We start from the raw sequence: 20,261 nt of genomic DNA on the forward strand, positions 1-20,261 counted from the left end.
ATTGAAAATCTTTCAATTTTATTGAAATTTAGTTTGTTTAGGTTAAACTTAAAAATGTATTTGACCAACATACATTCTTAAAGGCTATATACAGTTTACAATAAATGTCTTCAAGCTGAAAAATAATTCATGCACTTTTACTCTGATGAGTTTCACATAACTGAGAGTAAATATCAGCATGAAGGCATGAAACATTCTGTCCACTGTTTATTACAGAATAGAGTGCAGTGGACTGTGATATCCCAAATATAATATGATGCAATTACAACGTTGGAAAAAGGCATACAACTATTGCCTAGAATTAGAGGCATCCACAAAAGCACGAATTTTTTAGTTAAAACATTTTTTCCAATTTTTAGCATTGAGCAAAGAAAAGCGTAAAATCTAAAAGACATGGATGTCTTGAATCCAGTATCAACCTCAGTATTTCATCAAACTAATTCTGTTTCATCCATCCATGTATCTCTTCAGCAATCATTCTCAAAAAGTAGGTTGATTTCAATAGACAACAAGAATGTAACTTCACATTGCCATCAAATATTCAGTTTCAAATATCACTGATAAAATTACATAAGTGAAATACTTTTTCACTTTGACAAAAGAACATTGTAAGTAATAAATAGAGTAAAGGTATGGTGCAGCATTTTAACTAAATGAATGTAAACTAAAGAGTCAGTTTTACTCTGTAAGCTACACATTTGCTGTGAAATTCAGAACAACACAAAAATCTGTGCATGCTTCAACAAGTGTCCCATAATTTCAAGGAGTGCCTGCCATAAGAACAATACTGTTGTACCACTATTTCTCATCATTAATGACTTACCAATAAATATAAGATTAATAATCAGGAACTCTGTTTATTCTTCATATTTTACCTTCACATAGATGTCGGGCTCAAATACGTCAGCCACAGCCAATTCTATTAGATATTTTTTGGAGCCACATGCACAGGCATTATCCCATACAACAGTTCTCATTGGACATCATTTTGTTGGGACTTCTAGAAAGTTTTGCCACTGATATGGGCTCCTTGCACTCCTCTGCATGCTTGGTCACCTCTCTAAGGTGCAGAGGAAACATTAAACACATGAGTCATGTGCTATGATATTAATGCACATTATCTACTCCTTGCAAGCCGAAACTGTGAAAACACGATCAATGTGGTGCCCTCTCGTGCCAAGTTAATATCACAGACAGTTTATAGATTTGCAGTGTGTTAATCTAAGGGTCTGGTTTGATGCTTTTTGGCAGCCACAAGTTAAGTGTTGGGGACTGCAAGTAGAATGTTTAGTTTTATTACTTTGTGAAATGTGAGCTTACCGTGCTAAATGAAGAACAGCCTCAATTATATTTGAACCATCTTTTGCACTTGTTTCACAAAATAAAGCGCTGTATGTCTGCAAGTAAAAAACACAAAAGCCACTTAGAATTAATAAATATTTTATTTTTACATGACTGAATAAATATTTAGGAATTTCATTGTTTTTGTGCAGTCTTTTAAAATTACAGTGCTTCAGTCTTATTAGCATTTAAAATATATATATTTTTAATACTATGCTTGAATATTTTTTCATGCTTCCGATTATTATCGTCCATCAGAGATGGATGACTTAGACCTTAAATTGAATATATAATCATTTTCTCTTCATGATATACAGCAAAGGGTGTCCTGGAGCTAAAGGTCATGGTAAAAAGGTTTGTGGAATTTGCCTCCATTTCTAAAACAAATAAAAAAATTCTTCATTTGAATAATTATGATTATTTATAATACATTAATTTGATACAAATAAATAGGGAATGTGCTTTATGTTCTAAGATTTGTTTTTTCTTGATACTTTGGCATTCATTTGAGTAAACTTTTAACCTTTTAATCCTGATTTTGCACAACATCATTCTATCAGTGTCAGTATTAAGAGATGAGGGGGTGCTTCTAGCAATATTCTGGATGAAATGAAGGCTGACAAAATTGAAGTATAGGAGATAAAAAAGAAACAGTGAATAACTGCTGACCATGGCTAGTTTCTCTCCATAGCTGGTTGGAATACAAGTCTCTCCCTCTTGAAGAGCTTGTGTCCTCATGTCTGTCTTATTTCCCACGAGCATGATAGGAATGTCATCATGGGAAACATCCTGCATCAGAAGATATAACAAATCAAGATCTCATTAAAGATGTAACCTGCTAAGTACAATCCAAAAGTCTCCAAAAATTGATAGATGGATTTCAAGAAAAAAGCCTCTACTCCTTCAAAAAAACATAATCATCTCCAAAATAAGATCAGGTTCTAGGCTCAGATTAAACAAAAACAGTGTTGACGTGGTGTTGGAGCACACAGAGTGGGAGCCATATGGAAAAGTAGCGAGTGCCAAAGGTTAAGTATGTTGGCGGGTATTTCATGTTTGGACCTGTTTTATTGGCAGAGGACTTGGTTATCAACACGGACTCTATCAAATATCAGTAGATATAAAACACTTAAACACCTCCGTCTTGAACCTTAAAATAGGAAGACGTTGGACCTTCCAATAGCACAATGATCCAAAACATACATCACAAAATGCAAGGTCCTGCCATGCCCATCACAGCCGCCTTTCTTGAACCCCATAGAAACCTCTAGGGGTACACTGAAGAGTCCACTCCCAAATGTAAAGGATCTGGAGGAATTCTGTATTTAAGGGATTGTTTTAGATCTCTTAGCATGCATTCTCCAATCTCATCAGGCATAATATAGGAGAAGACTAAGAGCTGTTATCTTAGCAAAAGGAGGTGGCACGAAGCACTGTACTAACTTTAAGGTAGCAGTAATTGTGCCAAACACATATTTAACAAATACTGCATTTGTGTTTTCATGATAAAACTTTGTTTAGTTATTTTGAATCAAAGATCAATTTTTTTCATAGCCTTATCTGCTCAAATTGACCTAGTGTGCTAGCTCCTCTCCAGTCCACCAAGGTCATTTATGGAAACTATGCTACAAAAACATGTCATCCAGAAAAAACATAATTTTATGATGTGACAACTACGAGAACATTTGCAAATGACTGTTACATTTAAATACCATCACCTATACAGCATTGATGCAATGACGAATGACAGCATGAAACTACACTGCCAAGAATGCCAAGAATATTTCACCTGAGTGTACAATATAATGTGCAGGAAATACCTCAATAATGTCGACCCACTCGCGCACATTCAGAAAGCTCTTCTCACAGGTGACGTCGTACAGCAGAAGAACTCCATCCGCTCTCCTGAAGTATGACTTCGCAATGCTTCTAAATCTGCAACACAGCAATGATACATTTGTAATTCATTCTTAGATTTTGATAGGGATTTTAAAAATTTAAATAAACAACTAATTTTAAGAATAATATTTTAAAGAAATATTCACCAAAATATGAAAATTCTCTCTTCATTTTCTGACCCAGCGACTCCATTTGGTCGTTTATTCAGTGATCAATATGTTGCATATACGTGACAACATTTCTCTCAAACTTGTTTGGCTTTAGAAGACCCCCTGGAGTCATTTGGATGACTTCATACACGTTATTCATTTTCATATTTCTTTAAACAATTCCTTTAGGTCTTACACATTCCTTGTCTCTTGTGTGTTTTGTAAAATATGTCTTACCTCTCCTGACCAGCTGTGTCCCACAGCTGCAGCACTGTTGGGATACCATCCACCACCAAGGTTTTCATCTGGAAATCAACACCTGCAGGGAAATATACAGGAAACAGATTTTTACAGGAATAAGAATTTCAGTTTTGTCTGTATTATAGATATAAAAATTCTAGTGCAGAAGGCCTTAAAGTGATAGTTCACCCAAAGAAAAAAATTCTGTCATCATTTACTCTTTTCGTTTCAAACCTGTATGACTTTCTTTCTTCCGCAAAGCACAAAAGAAGATATTTTGAAAGATGTTGTTAACTGGATCCTATTCACTTGCATTGGTTTTGTGTCCATACAATAGAAGTGAATGGGGTCCAGTGCTGTTCGGTTACCAATATCTTCTTTTGTGTTCTGCAGAAGAATGAAAGTCATTAAGGTTTTAAATGACAAGAGGGTGAGTAAATGATGACAGAATTTAAATTTTTGGGTGAACTAAGTACACCGGTATTAACTTTGTAGGAGAAGTCTTACCCAGAGTTGCGCTAGTGTTGCCTTTGAACTCGTTCTTACAGAGGCGAAGTAGAAAACTAGACTTGCCCACTGCAGCGTCACCAGCCAGTACAATCCTGTAGGCCTTTTCAGGAGGAGTCTGGGTCACTGCCATCTCATCTTTCTCTCTCTGAACATATGCACAAAATATGGGGTTTACAAGAGTGTTTTTTAGCGGATTAATTCTGGCCGGTGAGTTCAGTACCTCAGTTAAGATAGCTGACAGGCATTTCTTCCCTGAAGCAGTAACATCTTTTTTCGAATTCGATTGTGATGGAGCCCAGCTTTGAGCTGATTCACCATGGGACCCAGATGCAGCTTCGTCTCGCACTTCGTCTCGCACCTCGAGAACCTGTAAACACATAGAAAGTACATATCATATTAAGACAATGTAAAATTAAAATAAACATGACACCAATCATGCAATTGTCAGGAGTGAATGATTATGTGCTGCGACCTTTTGTTATAGGAATACTGTAATTTAACGGTTAACAGAAAGCATAAGTCTACCGTCTCTAGTGAAAAATTTCTTGTTGGGAACTGGTGTCTTGTCTATGAATTTCCATTACAGTCCTATTCATTCATGAACAGTTTATTACACTTCACATCACTATCTTTTTTTTACAATTTCCTTTGACCTGGGGATCTTTAAGATTGTGATTTGGTGTCACAATACACCGTTATTGACAATAATTGTGATTTTAATAACCGTGAATATTGATATTGTGTTAATAATACACACATGATAACATTCGACATATATCAACACAGTATTGAACACATTTAACATTCTCTCTCTGTTTTGAGTGTAATTGGCCAAATAACGAGAAAACACAATATAAATAAAACTAAAGATGACTTTGACTAATATCATTATTTATTTACTTCATTTTAAAAGACATTACAATAGTATAGTGATTATAAATTGTTTGGCCGCTGTACTGAAATCTGACGCCGTGATGCCCCTTATTGTGATTATTTGATCATATGATTATCTTAGGTTGCGTAAAAAATGTATTGACTTGTTAATAAATATGTAAAAAGATAAATTTATTGGGACTGCTCACATGCCTTCTTATTCCGACTTTATGAGTGGTCATAAGTTTCGGCTCATCAGTGTAGATGTCAATAACTACCTTTTCATCGTACAATAATGTGCACTGAAGAATCATGTGCAATGAAAAGATAAAAGTGTTTATATCCCCACCATTAACTAAGACACTTCATACAATGACATCATACCTCTGTGTCCGAAGTATCTCCAGACACAGTGGTGCAGTTGTCTGCAGCTAGCTCATGACAGGAAGCACCTTCATGCTCAAATTCGTATCCATTATTTGAGCGTAGGGTGGACATGCCGCTATCCACGCAGCTGTCAGGAAGGCTGTCCTCTTCACAGCTGAGTCTGCGCATGGGGTCACACAAGGCCAGGGCCAGAGATTCACAGCTATGCCTGCGCAGACCGGCCATCAGACGAAACTGATCGTAGTCCTCGTCTGCACACGTGTTACAGTATCTACAGATGTAATTAGTAATATGAACATTAGTTCTAACCACCTATATTATATGCCTCACAAAAAAATGGATGCTTTAAACAGAGACATACAACATAGTGTATATTACTAACATCAATTAAAGATGACAAATGTCAGAATTCTGTAAATAAAGAAATGTGCATGAACAGATCAGAAATAATGTGTATTAAATAAGTAAAGAGAAAGTCAATTATTTCATATCGATTTAAGAGTTTATAATAATTACTCTTCATGTCTTACCCATCAAAATAAGGGACACATGATGTCTTACTTCGATTCATAAAAACTCCAGGTGAGAGCCCACTGACACGCTGCAAGAGAAAAAGGTCACTTCTGTCTTGATAGACTAATATGAAAAGTACATAAGATTAACTAAAACCCGTCCTCCTTAAGTATACGCTTCAGAAAACACTGCTGTCAAGCGGCTTAATCTACATCTAAAATTCAAATAAATCTATTTATACAGCGCTTTTCATAATGTCCATTGTTCTAAAGCAGGTTTACAGGAGCAAATCAGAAAAACACGGAAAGGTAAAACACAGCACAGTGAATGGTGTTAATAGAACAAGCAAGATAATTCTAATAAATAATATTTAATAGATAAATAGATAGAATAAAAGAAGGCTGTGGGCTCACCTGAGTCTTACTTTTGCTTTGACTGTTCTCCAAAGCTCCACGCAGACCATCATTGCTATCATGCAACTTCCTGTTTGCTGCTCTGGAGAATAAAGAGAATCATAAATATCACATTAAAACAATAAATACAGTCACCTGCTTAAAGGGAAAGATCACCAAAAATTTACTCACTGTCATGTCATTCCAAACCTACATGACTTTATTCTGCAGAACAAAATATATTGGCAACACTTTACAATAATGTTTATATATTTTAAAATTTGTAATCGAATTATCCATTTAACATAAACAAACAATAAACAATACTTCTACAGCATGAATTAATCACATACAATACATTTTAAAATCAGAAATCATATCTGACAAAATGAGATAATGAACTAACTTGAACAATACACTCTACACAACTATAATACTGATTGTAAGGTCAATTTAATTGATGAATTTACTAATGTTAACAAATACAACCTTATTATAAAGTGTTACCAAGATTTTTTGAGAAATACTAGAAAGCAAACAACACTGGCCCCCTTTGACTTTCACTGTATGGACACAAAACCACTGAGACGTTTCTAAGAACATCTTAATTTGTGTTCCACAGTAGACAAAGTGATATTGGTATAATGTTATTGAACAAAAATTGCGAGAATTGTATGCATTCTATATATTTGTGCTGTTTTTACTTTCATCACAATAGGATCTGTTTTGAAATTTATTTTCTGTAAAACAGCTTTAAAAGAATGCAAAACTGTGAAAAGCAGTAGAAATAAATTTGGAATTAATTGAAATAAGTAAATGAAAAACCCCCTTAAAAACCACTTATATTTCCAAAAACCTGCAGCACTCGGACAAGCAAAAGTGCGTATGTCTGCTAAGACCCTGACATGGCGCTGAGCATTTTTCCACGTCAAAGACCGTTTTTATAAATATGAACGTTTATAAGTGATGCCCCTATCAAATGTTGCGGAAAGCAAAGCCACTGTCTGTGGAGTGGTTGAGATGGACACATTATGGGCTGCCAAATGACCATCTAACAATGTGACACACACCAAGGTCTAATCAACCTGTGTTGGGTCTCCCTTTGCTTGTGATAAAGGGCCGAAATCCCTAATGAGACTAAGGTGCACAACTGACGATGTGTCCCATTGTTGTAAACCATACAAAGGGCATTATCAGCAGCATCTCACTAAAAGGCATCTTTCACCCAGGATAATGGATGTGATGAAAGTGGGATCGGGTACACAACTCATGAGATGTCTCTACGATAAAAGCAACGAAAGGTAGGCCTAAGTATAAATATGCTTCTTTTATCATATATCCCCGAAAACAGGGGATGCCTACCCTACGAACCCAGTGAAACTTCGGACCTCCTTTCCTCTATTCATATTCTTGACTACTCCCCTGTCATGCATAAAGTGTGGGAAATGTTCTATTGGACAATTAAACTGTTCTGAAATAGTGGGATTATAACACCTAGTCCTATTAAGCGAATCTCCAATGTTAAAATGTATTAAACTGTATTTAAATCCTTTTCCTCCTGATTTAAGAAAATGTATTTAAGAAAATTAAAGGGTTTTTCCCTGCCAGGCAGAATTTTTTCAGGAAACATTTCCGGTTTTACTCATGTAACAGTAACGAGGCTTAGATCTAGGTGTGTGTTCAATTCCTTAACCGTAAATGTCAGAAATTGTAATAAATGCTTTTATTAACAAACAATATTAATAAAATGTTTTAAAGTGGCTTAACCTGCAATGATTCATCGTTCTTGTGCCAACTGAAATGGACGAGGGTTAATTACATATTATTGCATAAATATGCATATAATATATTTTTAATTGTGTGTAATAAAGGTTTTTCAAGTTTAACACTGGCAAGAACAGTCCTTCAACACAGTAACTTGATGTCACCCCCACCAACTCAAACAAAAACATTTCTTTCCTCAGCCTATCACATACTTTAATGCTACATCAAAAAAACTTCAACTATGAACAAAATATAATTCAGGATTCCATTAAAAAGTTAACATTTCACATGTTAGTGTGAAGAATTTCATATACTGAGTGGAGAGTATTATGTAGTTCAAACTCACTGAAGGATCTCGATTTGTCTCTCAAGGTTCTCTCGCTCCTCAGAGAAACACTTCATAAGGGCTTCATCTCTGCACAGGCACACAAACAACATTGTTAGTGTAACAGCTTATAATTTATAGCATATATTTCTACAGGCTGAATGATCCGTTTAAAACACATGCACAGATAAGTAAACTGTGTCTTTGTTTAGTTACTAGGCAACAAGTTTCAGACATTCCTGTGCAGTGTGACGTATGAGACCAGGATATCCTTCTTCAGTGCATCACTATTGTAAACAGTCACAAAACCTGTTCTAACAGCTGCTCAAAGCCAATATGCAGTTTGTCTAGTGATTATTGCTCCCTATTATAATGCACTGTATTGTTTGTATTTATGTAACTAGTCTGGAGTGTCAAGGTGAGTCAGTAGGTATTTTATGAGTTTCTGTGAGGTTTCTGGTCTTAAATAAAGTGTTCATTATAATAACCTGGTCTGCCATGAATGCGTATCACATACATTACCTTTCACAGTTGATGCTCTGGTCAGTGAGATCGCTCTTGAGAGAATCCAGTTCACTCTGGAGAAATGCAACATTGGTGTGGCACACCAATAGCTCCTGTTTCAACTTCTGGTTTTGCTAAAAAAGGAACAAACAAATTAAATCAAAGTCAATGTTTAGATATTCTATTGAGACTTAAAAGGGTAGACAGAATGAACATTTGGTGCTAATTTACTCACCCAAGAACATCCCAGATGGATGTGACATTTTTTCTTAAGTACATCACTATAAAGAATTGTTTTTGCCGTGGTCCTTGGTGACTTTTTAAAACTCAAGTCCACGACTGCCATCGCTCTGAGAGTCAGAAAAGCAGGTACACTTGGATTTTGTGAATCATCAAGGACCAAGGTTTCATATAAAAATCTACCGCGAAAAATGTCACCTACATCTTTGCCTCAGGTCAAGTAAATTATTAGCAAATTTTTATTATTTGGTAAACTATTGCTTTGAATGGAGCCATACCAACAGTATCTCATTATTTTTTCGTTTTAATGTTGAGGTCTCTTCTTTGAGGCTGGTGCTTTTATTCTGGTTCTCAATCTAAGAAAAACATGAGTTCAGAAACATAAATATTATTTGCAGATAAAATATTGTATGCAGATAAAACAGGGGTTCTCAACCTTTTTGACCCCAACTGTATTCAACAATATTCGTAGGCTCCGCTCACAAATTTCTACCAAATTAAATGTTTCAGAGCTTGAAATTAACTGGTTAAGTGTTTATTCAATATAAAAATGAACAAATATTAAGAAATATATTGATTTTTAGTCATTTAAAAATGTATATCAATGCTCATTTTGACTGGTTTAAAAAATTCTTAGTCATCCCGAGGTCCCCTTGGAAGTCAGCTGGGAAGTTTTCTTTTGCATCATGATAAGTTCCTAACAGAAGTTTTTAGTCACCATCTGTAGGGTCTGTATCTTCTGCTGAAGTTCACATATCTGAGTCTCATACTGGTGTTTCATGCTGCACAACGCTGTCTCTGCTTTTTTAGACTCCTAGAAGAAAGAAATAATACACAGCTAAGGTCAAAAAAATTCTCTGTATATCTGCTTTATCGACTACAAATGCAATATACGTTTAGAGGAATTTAAACAGGTGCAGTTGAGCAAACACTCAGTTTAGTTACATAATAAGATAAGTCGTGGAACATGGGTTTAAGATAAACAACACCGTTTGGAACAAGGGCAGACACAAGACCGTCGAAGATTGCTGCAGTAAAATGTGACATAATGCTTCAAAGAAACCTTGAACCCTGTCCAAGACACTCAAATGATTTGGCCAGATGCCAGTTCATAGCATATTTACTACTCCATATATGAGGTCTATCACACTAAAGTTCTTTAACCACAGCAGGGTCATTCTAAAATTGTCGGTGGATCTCGTTTTATCAATTTAAAGCACCAATGCTTGTGTTTCAATAACAAAATTATATTTTTCCCAATCACTACATTCATGTTTCGTTGCACTGACATAAACACTGACATAGACAATGAACCTAACTGTATATTTAATGCTTTATTGTATCGTGGCTGAGATACTGTAAGAGCAGATTTCCCCACCTGAAGACGTGTATTTCTTTCTGTGGTGTGAATGCGATGGTCCATCTCTTCCTCCATTTCACTCAACTGTATAGCGGATTGATCCTGAGCTCTATAGACCAAACACCACAGCATCATGATCACACACAGGACCAACATTACCGACCACAGTTGGTGGTTAAAGCATATCCGTGGTGGTATATGGAGTATATCTATGGGTGACTATGTGTACCTCTTCACAGCGAGTGCTAGATGCTCCATTTCTGTGTTCAATATTCGAATCTCTTTGATGAAACTGATCAGAACTCTTTCAAACTGAGAGATCATTCTGGGCTCCGTCAGATTGATGTTCTGGTAGAGAGTTGATACCTGTTCAATCCTACACACATACAACAATGCCTTTAAATAAAACATGTAGATGATGAATATGAAAAAAAACTATGCTGCTCTAATCTAGCTACAATTTGAGTGACTTTTTAATGGAAAATTTCTATATACACACACTATGCACGTGCATTTTCACTGTAGTTGTTGTAGCTGGTGGTATAAAGATCATGTGTCTTTCAGACAATTCAAAATCAAACAGAGTTTATTACATCACTATAGCATGACCTGGAAAGGATGGTGCCAAGTTGGTTATTAATTGCATGGGTTTGAGCCTCATGACTTTGGTGTTTTCTATTATAAAGTGGACCTGTGGCATTTAATGCTATGCTGATGAGGGAAATAAAAGGGGAATTGAGAGTGTACACTAATCAATGTTCTATCAGTTTTAGCGTGATGTGTCTCATGTCAAGCCTCTGGCAAGAATCAATGTCAGTGTCTTGTCATGAGGAACACCAAAAAAAAAGGAGGACCTACAGCAACCAAACAGTTATCCATCATCTTTACCACTTATCCCTTTTTTGGGCTCTAGGGTGATGGAGCTCTATCCCGTCTAACTTTGAGAGATACAGGGACAAAACCTGGGCTGGGTTTCCCGAAACCTTCTTACTGTTATGTCATAGTTATACCATAAGAGTGGTAGCAATATATTCACAAGAACGACATAGTGAAACGAAGGTTTCGGGAAACCAGACCAGGACTGGTTGTCAGTTAACCAAATAACAGCTAGTCAAACTAAATTCAAATACTATAAATAGATAGAAGTACCACTAACATATGGTAAATGGACAGATGTGTAGCCTACAAGATTGGATATGTACACAGACCGATAAGCAAAATTAGGTCAGCTATGTGTAGATATTATAATTGCAAATATTATCAATTATAAGCAATTGCTAAATCATAATTAGGCTACTCTTTAAAACTTTCTAATTTGTTTATTTAAAATATTTGCTTAGCCCTATTAGCAGCATAAATATTACAACCAAACAATGAATAAAGGTACAGTCCAGTTGGTTTTTTGTAAATTAAATGATATTATCAACAAGTAAAAACACACTGAAATTCCTGTTACATCATGAATGCCCTTACATAGATAGATTTAAAAAATGTTACATAAAGCATAAATTATGTATTTTACATAAATTCTTATTAAATGATCATGTGTTTAGCTGCAAATCAGTAAATTATGTTCGCAATTCTGTGTAGATTTAGCTCATTCGTCAATGGTTTATTTCGCCAGCAAGTTGAAAAATGTTTTACAAGTTGTTCTGTGCCTCCTATTACCTGGGAATGAACTTCACCTGATCTTCCAGGCGGGATTTAAAGTCCTCCCAGGCCCCAGAGCCACTCTCATCGGTGTTTTCACTCATCGTGTCCTCGTTCAACAAGTGTGACTCCTGAAATCCCTTCATAAACTCTTCCACATTGATTGTGCCGTCTTTATCGCTGTCAAGTTCGGAGAAAAGCGCATCTACCTCGGTGGATCGGACGTGAAGCTCGGTACATAATTTGACAAACTCCCACTTCTCGATGCGTCCGGATCGATCCACATCACAGGCGAGGAAGAGCTCATGGAGTTTATCCTTCTGCTCGTCTGATCCCATGACTGCTCGACACTGTAATTATTAGATAGTCACTCTTCAGACTCATTTGACCTTGTGCTTTCATGCTTGTGTACTGGCGTGAGGTTGGTAAGTGAAATAAACGCCCCTTACACAAACTATTCAGAGAACTGCGTTAAGTCAACAAGCGATCTCGGTCAACATCAGCGATCAACGCGACGCGATAGTGGAGGCGTTGCGGCGTCGCATCAGTGTGTAATAGATGAGGCGTAAGATGGACATTCAAATTCTACCATCCTTACGAACACCACCGTCTTGCTAGTCCTTTACATAGATAATCTGTTTAATTTGTAGTAAAACTGTTGTTGTCACATGTTCTAACTATTATCTAACCGTGGTATTAGCAATAAATCCGCCATTAACACGCTACACCATTTCCATTAGGTGTTCTTTATTATTCGTCTTTTCACTGGTATTTTAGTTATTCTTTTTCGCTTTAATAATCAAGTATTAAAATTTGAATGTAAATTAAAATATACGTGCTGTAGCATGTGCACCATCTTCTTAAGACTGTTTTGTTCCAATTTTCCAATCTGTGGAACATCAAGAAAATCCAGTATTATAATTAACTGCCCACGTGCTATTTAATATCAAAACACTAGATGGAGACAAAATATTTAAAACAACAACCTTCGTCTTGTTAACCCCCCCTACACATACACTTTAACATATGAGTGCATTTAGTTGTGTTGTGTTTTTTATGTGAAACATGTGTAGAATATGAATGCATTATCAAGGAAATTAGCTAGGTTAAACGTGACTTGTCTATAAATAATTTTTGAATTGCCTTTGATGAGCTTTCTCTACAGCCGAATCTAAAGAGAATAAAATCATTTCAACTACATCACAGAGATAAAATAACAAGCAACTCTAGAGAAAACGCATCTTTTCACAACTCGGACTACATCTGTAACACACCCGTTCTGTGTATCATTTGCAAACATCACAATTATTGATTATTTTATAAACCTTTGTTGCATTTTAACTGGATCAGATGGTTTTGCCAACTTGGCTGACAATACGTTTTCACACCGACGACAATTCAAAATAATTAGATTTTGCCATATAATGCATTTTTAACACAAACAATACATTGGTATTTGAAAGTATGCTGTACAGCTTTGAGCAGTGTTTTAGAAAGTACAGGATCGAAATAATGTATATGTCTTCCATAATTAAATTGTGTTTACACATTTAATCCCCAGTTAGCCTATTGTTATACTTCAATGTCAAATTTTATATTTTAAAATGTTATTTTGAAAGTCGTTGAGACTATTTTATTACTGTTGTACTGTGTTATATTAATAAGAATTATATTTGTGCTTTTATTTCATGGAAATTGTCAAAATATAATATGTTGTATTATTCAACAGAAAGCATAAAACAATTTACAGATTAATGTGACAAGGACAAAGAAAAGTGCTTATCAGCCCAGCAGAAATTAAGAAGATCAGACAAACATGGAGAGAGAGAGCGAGCGAGCGAGCGAGGGAGGGAGGGAGGTTTGGGGATAGGGGAAAAAGAGCCAGAGCGCAAGATTGAAAGTGAGCGAGATCATGCTGTTTGTATACGCCTTCGTGTACTGTATCTCTTGCCATGCTTGAACTGTCAGCTCTCCAAACTGAGCCTCTCCTTAAGCCATATAGATTTATTCCACAAACGTGTGTGTGTGTGTGTGATGCGTGAAACCCCAAAGCACACCACACATCGCCATTGTCTGTCAGAATTTTGCTCGGAGTGTGAGAGTGGACACACACATTTCTCCATCAGCATACGTCTGTATGTGTGTCAAACGCAGTTGCTCTGCTCCGGGTCCCTCCACGCTCCAGTCTTCTAGCTTCAGTGCTCTCATCACCTCAGTCTGTGGACAGACACATCCTCTACCCTTTCTTGCTGGAGTGTAGCTGCTTTGAATTGGCGTACCCCTGGCCTCCATGAATGCAGCTGAGGAAATCCTGCCTGTCCCTGCAAGGTAAGTCCAGCCTGGGGGCTTTTGGAGGAAGTTGCTTTATGCTTAAAATGAGAGGATTTTTCCCTGTGTTTCTCTGGGATAGATTTGGGGTGCATTAGGGCCGGACACTTCCATGACATACCAGAGATTTTGCTGATTGGTTTAGCATGCCATTTGTGAAAAAATAGACTTATATGTAAGAACACATTACCTAATGTATTTATTAACATACTTGGGAAATTTGAACTTTTAACTTTGAAGTAGAAAAACGATTCAGAAAGCAATTTCTTTAGCATTTGCATTGTGCTAAATGTTCTCTATTCTGCCTTCACTTAGTTTTTGGTGAAATTACTTGCACATGACATGTTTCAATTGGATGGACATCTTGGCATCTGGCCTGGAAGTTGTGTCACAAGCTGTATTTGCTAAATGCTTTCTGACTGCTGACGTTCATTGCCACCAAAATATATTCTGAAAGCTTTTCATGTCCCTTATAATCATTCCAAACAATATACCCTGCTTTCATCTTGATCTTAATGTTATTGAAGAAATAAGCAAAGCAGATCTTCCCTGTCAAAAACCAGTGTGGATTCGCTCAGCCATGTCTGGATTGGTTTAGTTGTAATGTAATTTCTTGGTGTAATGTCATTTAGTTATCGTCTTAATCTGTAGTCAGATGAACAGAGCCTTGCTTTGTTATACAACTGTGTACATACCTGCCTTCATAGCACCTAATGCATGTAATACAGACCTTAAAACAATCACATTTCTGAACTTCAAATCTCAACAAAATGTATACCTTAAATGCAAGGTACGTTTAAATGTTAGGAGACAAAACCTTTAGCTGGACCTTTAGGTACACAATAGGTGAGGGGTTTGATTATATACGAGAAAGTACATAAATAGTACAGTTTTCTGTCAGTTTAAAAAAAGCAGTTGCATATCATAGACCTTAATTTTCAACGGCTGATTTTGCCAAAAAGATTTTCATCTATAATAATTCTTGCTTTCTTGCAGTTTGCTTAAACTATTTTAACTGTAATTTTTACTGATTCATGTTTTTGGAATAAAAACATTCCCACATCATCTCCGCTCTCAATCATTCTCTGCTTTACTTAGCCTAAATTGCTTAATCAATTTATTTAGGTAGATGTTGATAAAGTGGGTTTGATTTTAAACTGCTGTTTTTTATTGAAACACAAGGGCAAAATATTTTGCTAGCCAAGTGCTTGACAATGTACAAGGTAGTTTCATGTTGGCAGAACAAACTTTTGTGTCAGCTTTGTCAATGAGCAAAGATAGTAGTTTAAATGATGTACTTTCTGGTGGCAACCTGCGACAGCCAGGCAACTGTCTCTTCAAATGTAAATAGATGGATTTGTTCAAGTGGTCCATTTTGTGTGCATGTTTTACAGAAAACTGTAATAGAGTGTTTTATTCTGATCATAGTTCAGGGGCGAACAGTTTTATATCCTCTGGCGATCAAACATCTGCCTGAGCATTAGTAGAGTGGTTACAACTAGTATTTGATAATTGTCTTATGATTCATTACAGCTTTTAAATTCAATAATGGTGAATCTTCCTCTCAGAAGAGACAAATAAAGATAGCACATAATGTGACGGCCCTTGACTTCAGCACCGTAGGCAAGAGGTTTTTAGTGTCATCTGATGCTTTGGGTACTGGACTGTAAGTCTTCCTCAATATTGACTGTTTCTTATCTGGATCATTTTTTTTCCTGATTTACTGCTAGACATTTGAAAGAATGTTTAACACCGCTATTTTCCATGCAACCAATGTAGATTAGTGACCAGTGTCTGTCAAGGCCCGACAATTACAAAAACAGCTAGTTTTGAGAACCCGTGGCACATGTCATTACTGACGTCAAGCCTGGCAATATGCGTTTTTGGAAGACTTTTTCCAAGAAGACTTTGTCTGGTCGTCTTATTTTTTCCTCTTTGCCCAGTCTCCTTGTTATTTAAACTATTTCTCGGTATCTCTTCAAATGTTTTCACTCTAGGATCCAAATTTGACAAACAAATAGGTTGTGTCAATATCTTTCCACAATTCCACACAGGCTGGGCTTTGTATTTGACAGAATTCATTTTTGGAGCAATTAAATGAATCTTGACCATGACCGTCTCTACATGTCAACATTGAAAGTTTTCATGAGTCATCAATTAACAGTGCTGATCGGCTTTAGCAAACTTCGTTTTTGAAAATGTAGAGGCGTCTGACATGATTCTGATGTCTCATCAAGCGCTTGTGCTAATAATTGCATGGTTATATAACTTTGAGCATTTCATTGAGAAGCCTAAAGCAAATTGACAGCAAGTCCAGAGCGAATGCAAAAGCTGAAAATTAATCCAACTCTCTTCTGTAATGTGCTGGGAGTTATGATTCCAGCTATTACAATTTAAGATATACTCAAACCGTTTGTTTTAGAAGCTTATAAATAAACTTGTAATTGCTCTACTAATTATGTCAATTTGTCATCATTGCTCGCACAGAAATGATACTGAACTGATAAAAATGATTTAAATGTTTAAATGAAGATTTATTTGTTAAATCTGAAATGCTCGGCAGAGATTTAACAACCCCGGATGTCAGATGTCGAAGTTGCTTATTCTGTTATTTTATATAAGCAAGTTATTTATTTATTTTTAAAAGACAACTGTGTTATTTGACAGCATGTTGTTTCAGCAAAATTTCAAAAGCATTTTCAGATATTATAGTGAGCTAGTGTTATGTATGTCTGAAGTTTATGCAAGATGATTTAAATTGTGAAGGGTTATACAGTTGTGTTCAAAATTATTCAACCCCCACTGAAATTGATTGTTTTGGTCAGTTTGACATTGATTATGATCATTCAGTCATCCTGCTTACAATTAAATCAAAGAGGCACGTGTAGGTCAGACAAATATAACATAACATTTATAATGAAATAACCACAAATGTCTTTTCTGAGCTCACATCATTATCAGTTTTATTCAACCCCCAAGTGACATTCAATCTTAGTACTTAGTACAACATCCTTTTACAGTTATAACAGCTTTTAAACGTGAAGCATTGCTTGACACAAGTGTCTTGCAGCGATCTACGGGTATCTTCGCCCATTCATCATGGGCAAAAGCCTCCAGTTCAGTCACATTCTTAGGCTTGCGCACTGCAACTGCTTTCTTTAAGTCCCACCAGAGGTTCTCAATCGGATTTATGTCTGGTGACTGCGATGGCCACTTCAAAATGTTCCAGCCTTTAATCTGCAACCTAGTGGACTTGGAGGTATGCTTGGGATCATTGTCCTGTTGAAAGGTACCAAGGTCTTCCAAGCCTCAGGTTTGTGACGGACTGCATTACATTGTCATCCAATATCTCCTGGTACTGAAGAGAATTCATGGTACCTTGCACACGCTGAAGCTTCCCTGTACCTGCAGAAACAAAACAGCCCCAAAGCATGATTGACCCCCCGCCATGCTTCACAGTAGGCAAGGTGTTCTTGCCTTGTTCTTCCTCCTCCAAACATAGCGTTGATCCATGGGCCCAAACAGTTCTCAGTGACTGACAGTGTTTCATCAGTCCACAGAACACTATCCCAAAACTTCTGTGGTTTGTCCACATGACTTTTGGCATACTGCAGTCGACTCTTCTTATTCTTTGGGGTCAGCAAGGGGGTGCGCCTTGGAGTTCTGGCATGGAGGCCTTCATTACGCAGGGTGCGCCGTATTGTCTGAGCAGAAACTTCAGTACCCACATCTGACAAATCTTTTCTCAGTTCCTCAGCAGTCACACAGGGACTTTTCTCCACTCTACGCTTCAGGTAGCGCACAGCAGTCGAAGTCAGCATCTTCTTTCTGCCATGACCAGGTAGCGTTTCAACAGTGCCCTTTGCCTTGAATTTGCGAATGATGCTTCCTATGGTGTCTCTTGGTATGTTTAACATCTTTGCAATCTTCTTATAGCCATTGCCCTTCCTGTGAAGAGTAATCACCTGTTCTCTTGTCTTCCTGGACCATTCTCTTGACCTCACCATGTTTGTAACCCCACCAGTAAATGTCTAGAGGAGCTGAGTATCACAGTCATTTTAAAGCTGCCTAATTGGTGCTTATTAGGCTTTATTGCTGCTCCCTGATATCCACAGGTGTTTTCAATACCTGATTGAAAACACTTCATTGAACCTCTGTTCTTCAGAGTGGTAGTCTTTAAGGGGTTGAATAATTATGTCAATGAAGAATTCACAAAAGAAACATTTACTACTGTATTACAAAACTAATTGATGTCATTTTAGTTGCATATGGTTCTTTAAGAAGTCCTTGTAGGATTTCATTCTGAATACAATTACAAATGTACACTAAATTCCCTAAAACCATTTACAGCATTGGGGATTGAATAATTTTGAACACAACTGTATAAAATTACTAAATTTTTAGGAGTATTGACTTCCCTTTCTGACGGTCTCTCGACATGGTGTCGAGAACGACAGATGGGGTTCGCCCTTGAGAACCAATCAACTCTCAATACAATAGAAAAGGCCTATGAAATTTGGGGAATGAAATTTGCATGCCGGTCTCCGCCCCGGATGTCCGGTATAAAAGGAAGCCGGCGTGCAGCATTCATTTACCTTTTGTTCTTCAGAGCCTTCGCTCATGAATACGAACAAAACAATTTCAATGAATTCTTCTACATTGCCGGATCTACGACGTAGAGCAGCGAATTGTCCCTACCTGCAGCGACCTTCGCCTGGGCATCTCGGCGGTTCCGGAGGTGTTAGAGATTTTTTCTAAAAAGGTCCATTTCAGGACTGAGCATTCTCCAGCGCGGCATGTCCCTCTGTTCTCTTGGGTGCGGCACCCTCATCGAGGAGGGGGATGGACACGATCGCTGCATTAGGTTTCTGGGCATCCAGCACGCTGAAGCAGCATTCGTTGACACATCTTGCCCGCACTGCGGGCAGATTGTCATTCAGAAGTTGCGGTCACGGGTGGCTGTCTTCCTACGAGAAGCAGCCACCTTTTCGTCTGCTACCCGGGCCGTGACATCGGGGGCTACGGCCCCGAAGTCTGCCTGTATAAGCAGCATTAGTGATGTGGGGACCTCTGCGAACGTAAACCCGGCAGCCAAGTGCTCATGGGCCAATCGCACCCCGATTCGCTCTTCTGAACGTTCCCCAACCGGCGGTGGCATACCGTCCGGATCCTCAGGCACGCACTCGGAAACGATGTGTGACGTAGATGAGATGTCGCTCGCAGCATCGGAGGGAGACTGGCATCCGACTCTGATGAGTCCGAGCTCCACCCCCATCGGTCAAACTCAGGAGGAAGCAGAAGTGATGTCAACCATGCTAACCCAGGGATACGTGGTTTCTGAGGTCGGAGTGCGGTGCAAACCGTGCCCACCCCGGGTGCCATTTTCTTCCCGGAGGTGCATGAGGAAACTTGGAGCGCTCCACTCATGGCCCGCTCCAGTCAAACCAGCTCCTGCTCCCTTACTTCCCTCGATAGTGGGGCAGCCAAAGGCTACGTCGAGATCCCCCGGGTGGAACGTGCGGCTACGGTGCACCTGTGCCGCAGACGGCTATCACCTGGGGGAATCGGCCACGCCTACCATCCAAAGCGTGTAGGACTTCGGCATCACTGGTGTCGAAAGCTTGCGCTGCTGCGGGCCAGGCTGCCTCCTCTCTCTACGCCATGGCCATCCTGCAGGTCCGCCAGACCAGGGCGTTGAGAGAGTTCCACGAGGATAAGGCCGACCCGGGTATAATGCAGGATATCTGTGCCGCCACTGACGGCGCTATACGGGCGACCAAGGAGGT

General features: G+C 37.9%; 2 protein-coding genes across 5 annotated transcripts in view; one reads left to right on the forward strand and one right to left on the reverse strand.

Moving 5' to 3' along the window:
- rasef (RAS and EF-hand domain containing) overlaps positions 1-12,683 on the reverse strand; it is a 35,584-nt gene extending 22,901 nt beyond the window's left edge. Inside the window, exons 1-17 of one of the 4 annotated variants that reach the window (XM_056772842.1) lie at positions 12,166-12,683; positions 10,727-10,873; positions 10,516-10,606; positions 9,856-9,951; positions 9,416-9,493; positions 8,916-9,031; positions 8,415-8,483; positions 6,326-6,407; positions 5,930-6,000; positions 5,397-5,670; positions 4,360-4,506; positions 4,137-4,284; positions 3,627-3,708; positions 3,162-3,276; positions 2,011-2,130; positions 1,321-1,397; positions 4-1,060 (exon numbers count right to left, since the gene is read on the reverse strand). In XM_056772842.1, coding sequence (XP_056628820.1) covers positions 955-1,060; positions 1,321-1,397; positions 2,011-2,130; positions 3,162-3,276; positions 3,627-3,708; positions 4,137-4,284; positions 4,360-4,506; positions 5,397-5,670; positions 5,930-6,000; positions 6,326-6,407; positions 8,415-8,483; positions 8,916-9,031; positions 9,416-9,493; positions 9,856-9,951; positions 10,516-10,606; positions 10,727-10,873; positions 12,166-12,485 — 2,139 coding nt within the window. In that variant the 5' untranslated portion in view covers positions 12,486-12,683 and the 3' untranslated portion in view covers positions 4-954. Of the gene's footprint in view, positions 1-3; positions 1,061-1,320; positions 1,398-1,506; positions 2,131-3,161; positions 3,277-3,626; positions 3,709-4,136; positions 4,285-4,359; positions 4,507-5,396; positions 5,671-5,929; positions 6,001-6,325; positions 6,408-8,414; positions 8,484-8,915; positions 9,032-9,415; positions 9,494-9,855; positions 9,952-10,515; positions 10,607-10,726; positions 10,874-12,165 lie in introns of those variants that run through there. The other 3 variants (XM_056772843.1, XM_056772841.1, XM_056772844.1) reach the window with 3 other exon arrangements.
- opn7d (opsin 7, group member d) overlaps positions 12,492-20,261 on the forward strand; it is a 29,218-nt gene continuing 21,448 nt past the window's right edge. The window contains exons 1-2 of the mRNA XM_056772847.1: positions 12,492-12,572; positions 14,302-14,475. The gene's annotated coding sequence lies outside the window, so the exon portion shown is untranslated. The remainder of the gene's footprint in view (positions 12,573-14,301; positions 14,476-20,261) is intronic.

This window comes from Triplophysa dalaica, chromosome 18 (genome assembly GCF_015846415.1).
Source record: "Triplophysa dalaica isolate WHDGS20190420 chromosome 18, ASM1584641v1, whole genome shotgun sequence".
NCBI lineage: Eukaryota > Metazoa > Chordata > Actinopteri > Cypriniformes > Nemacheilidae > Triplophysa > Triplophysa dalaica.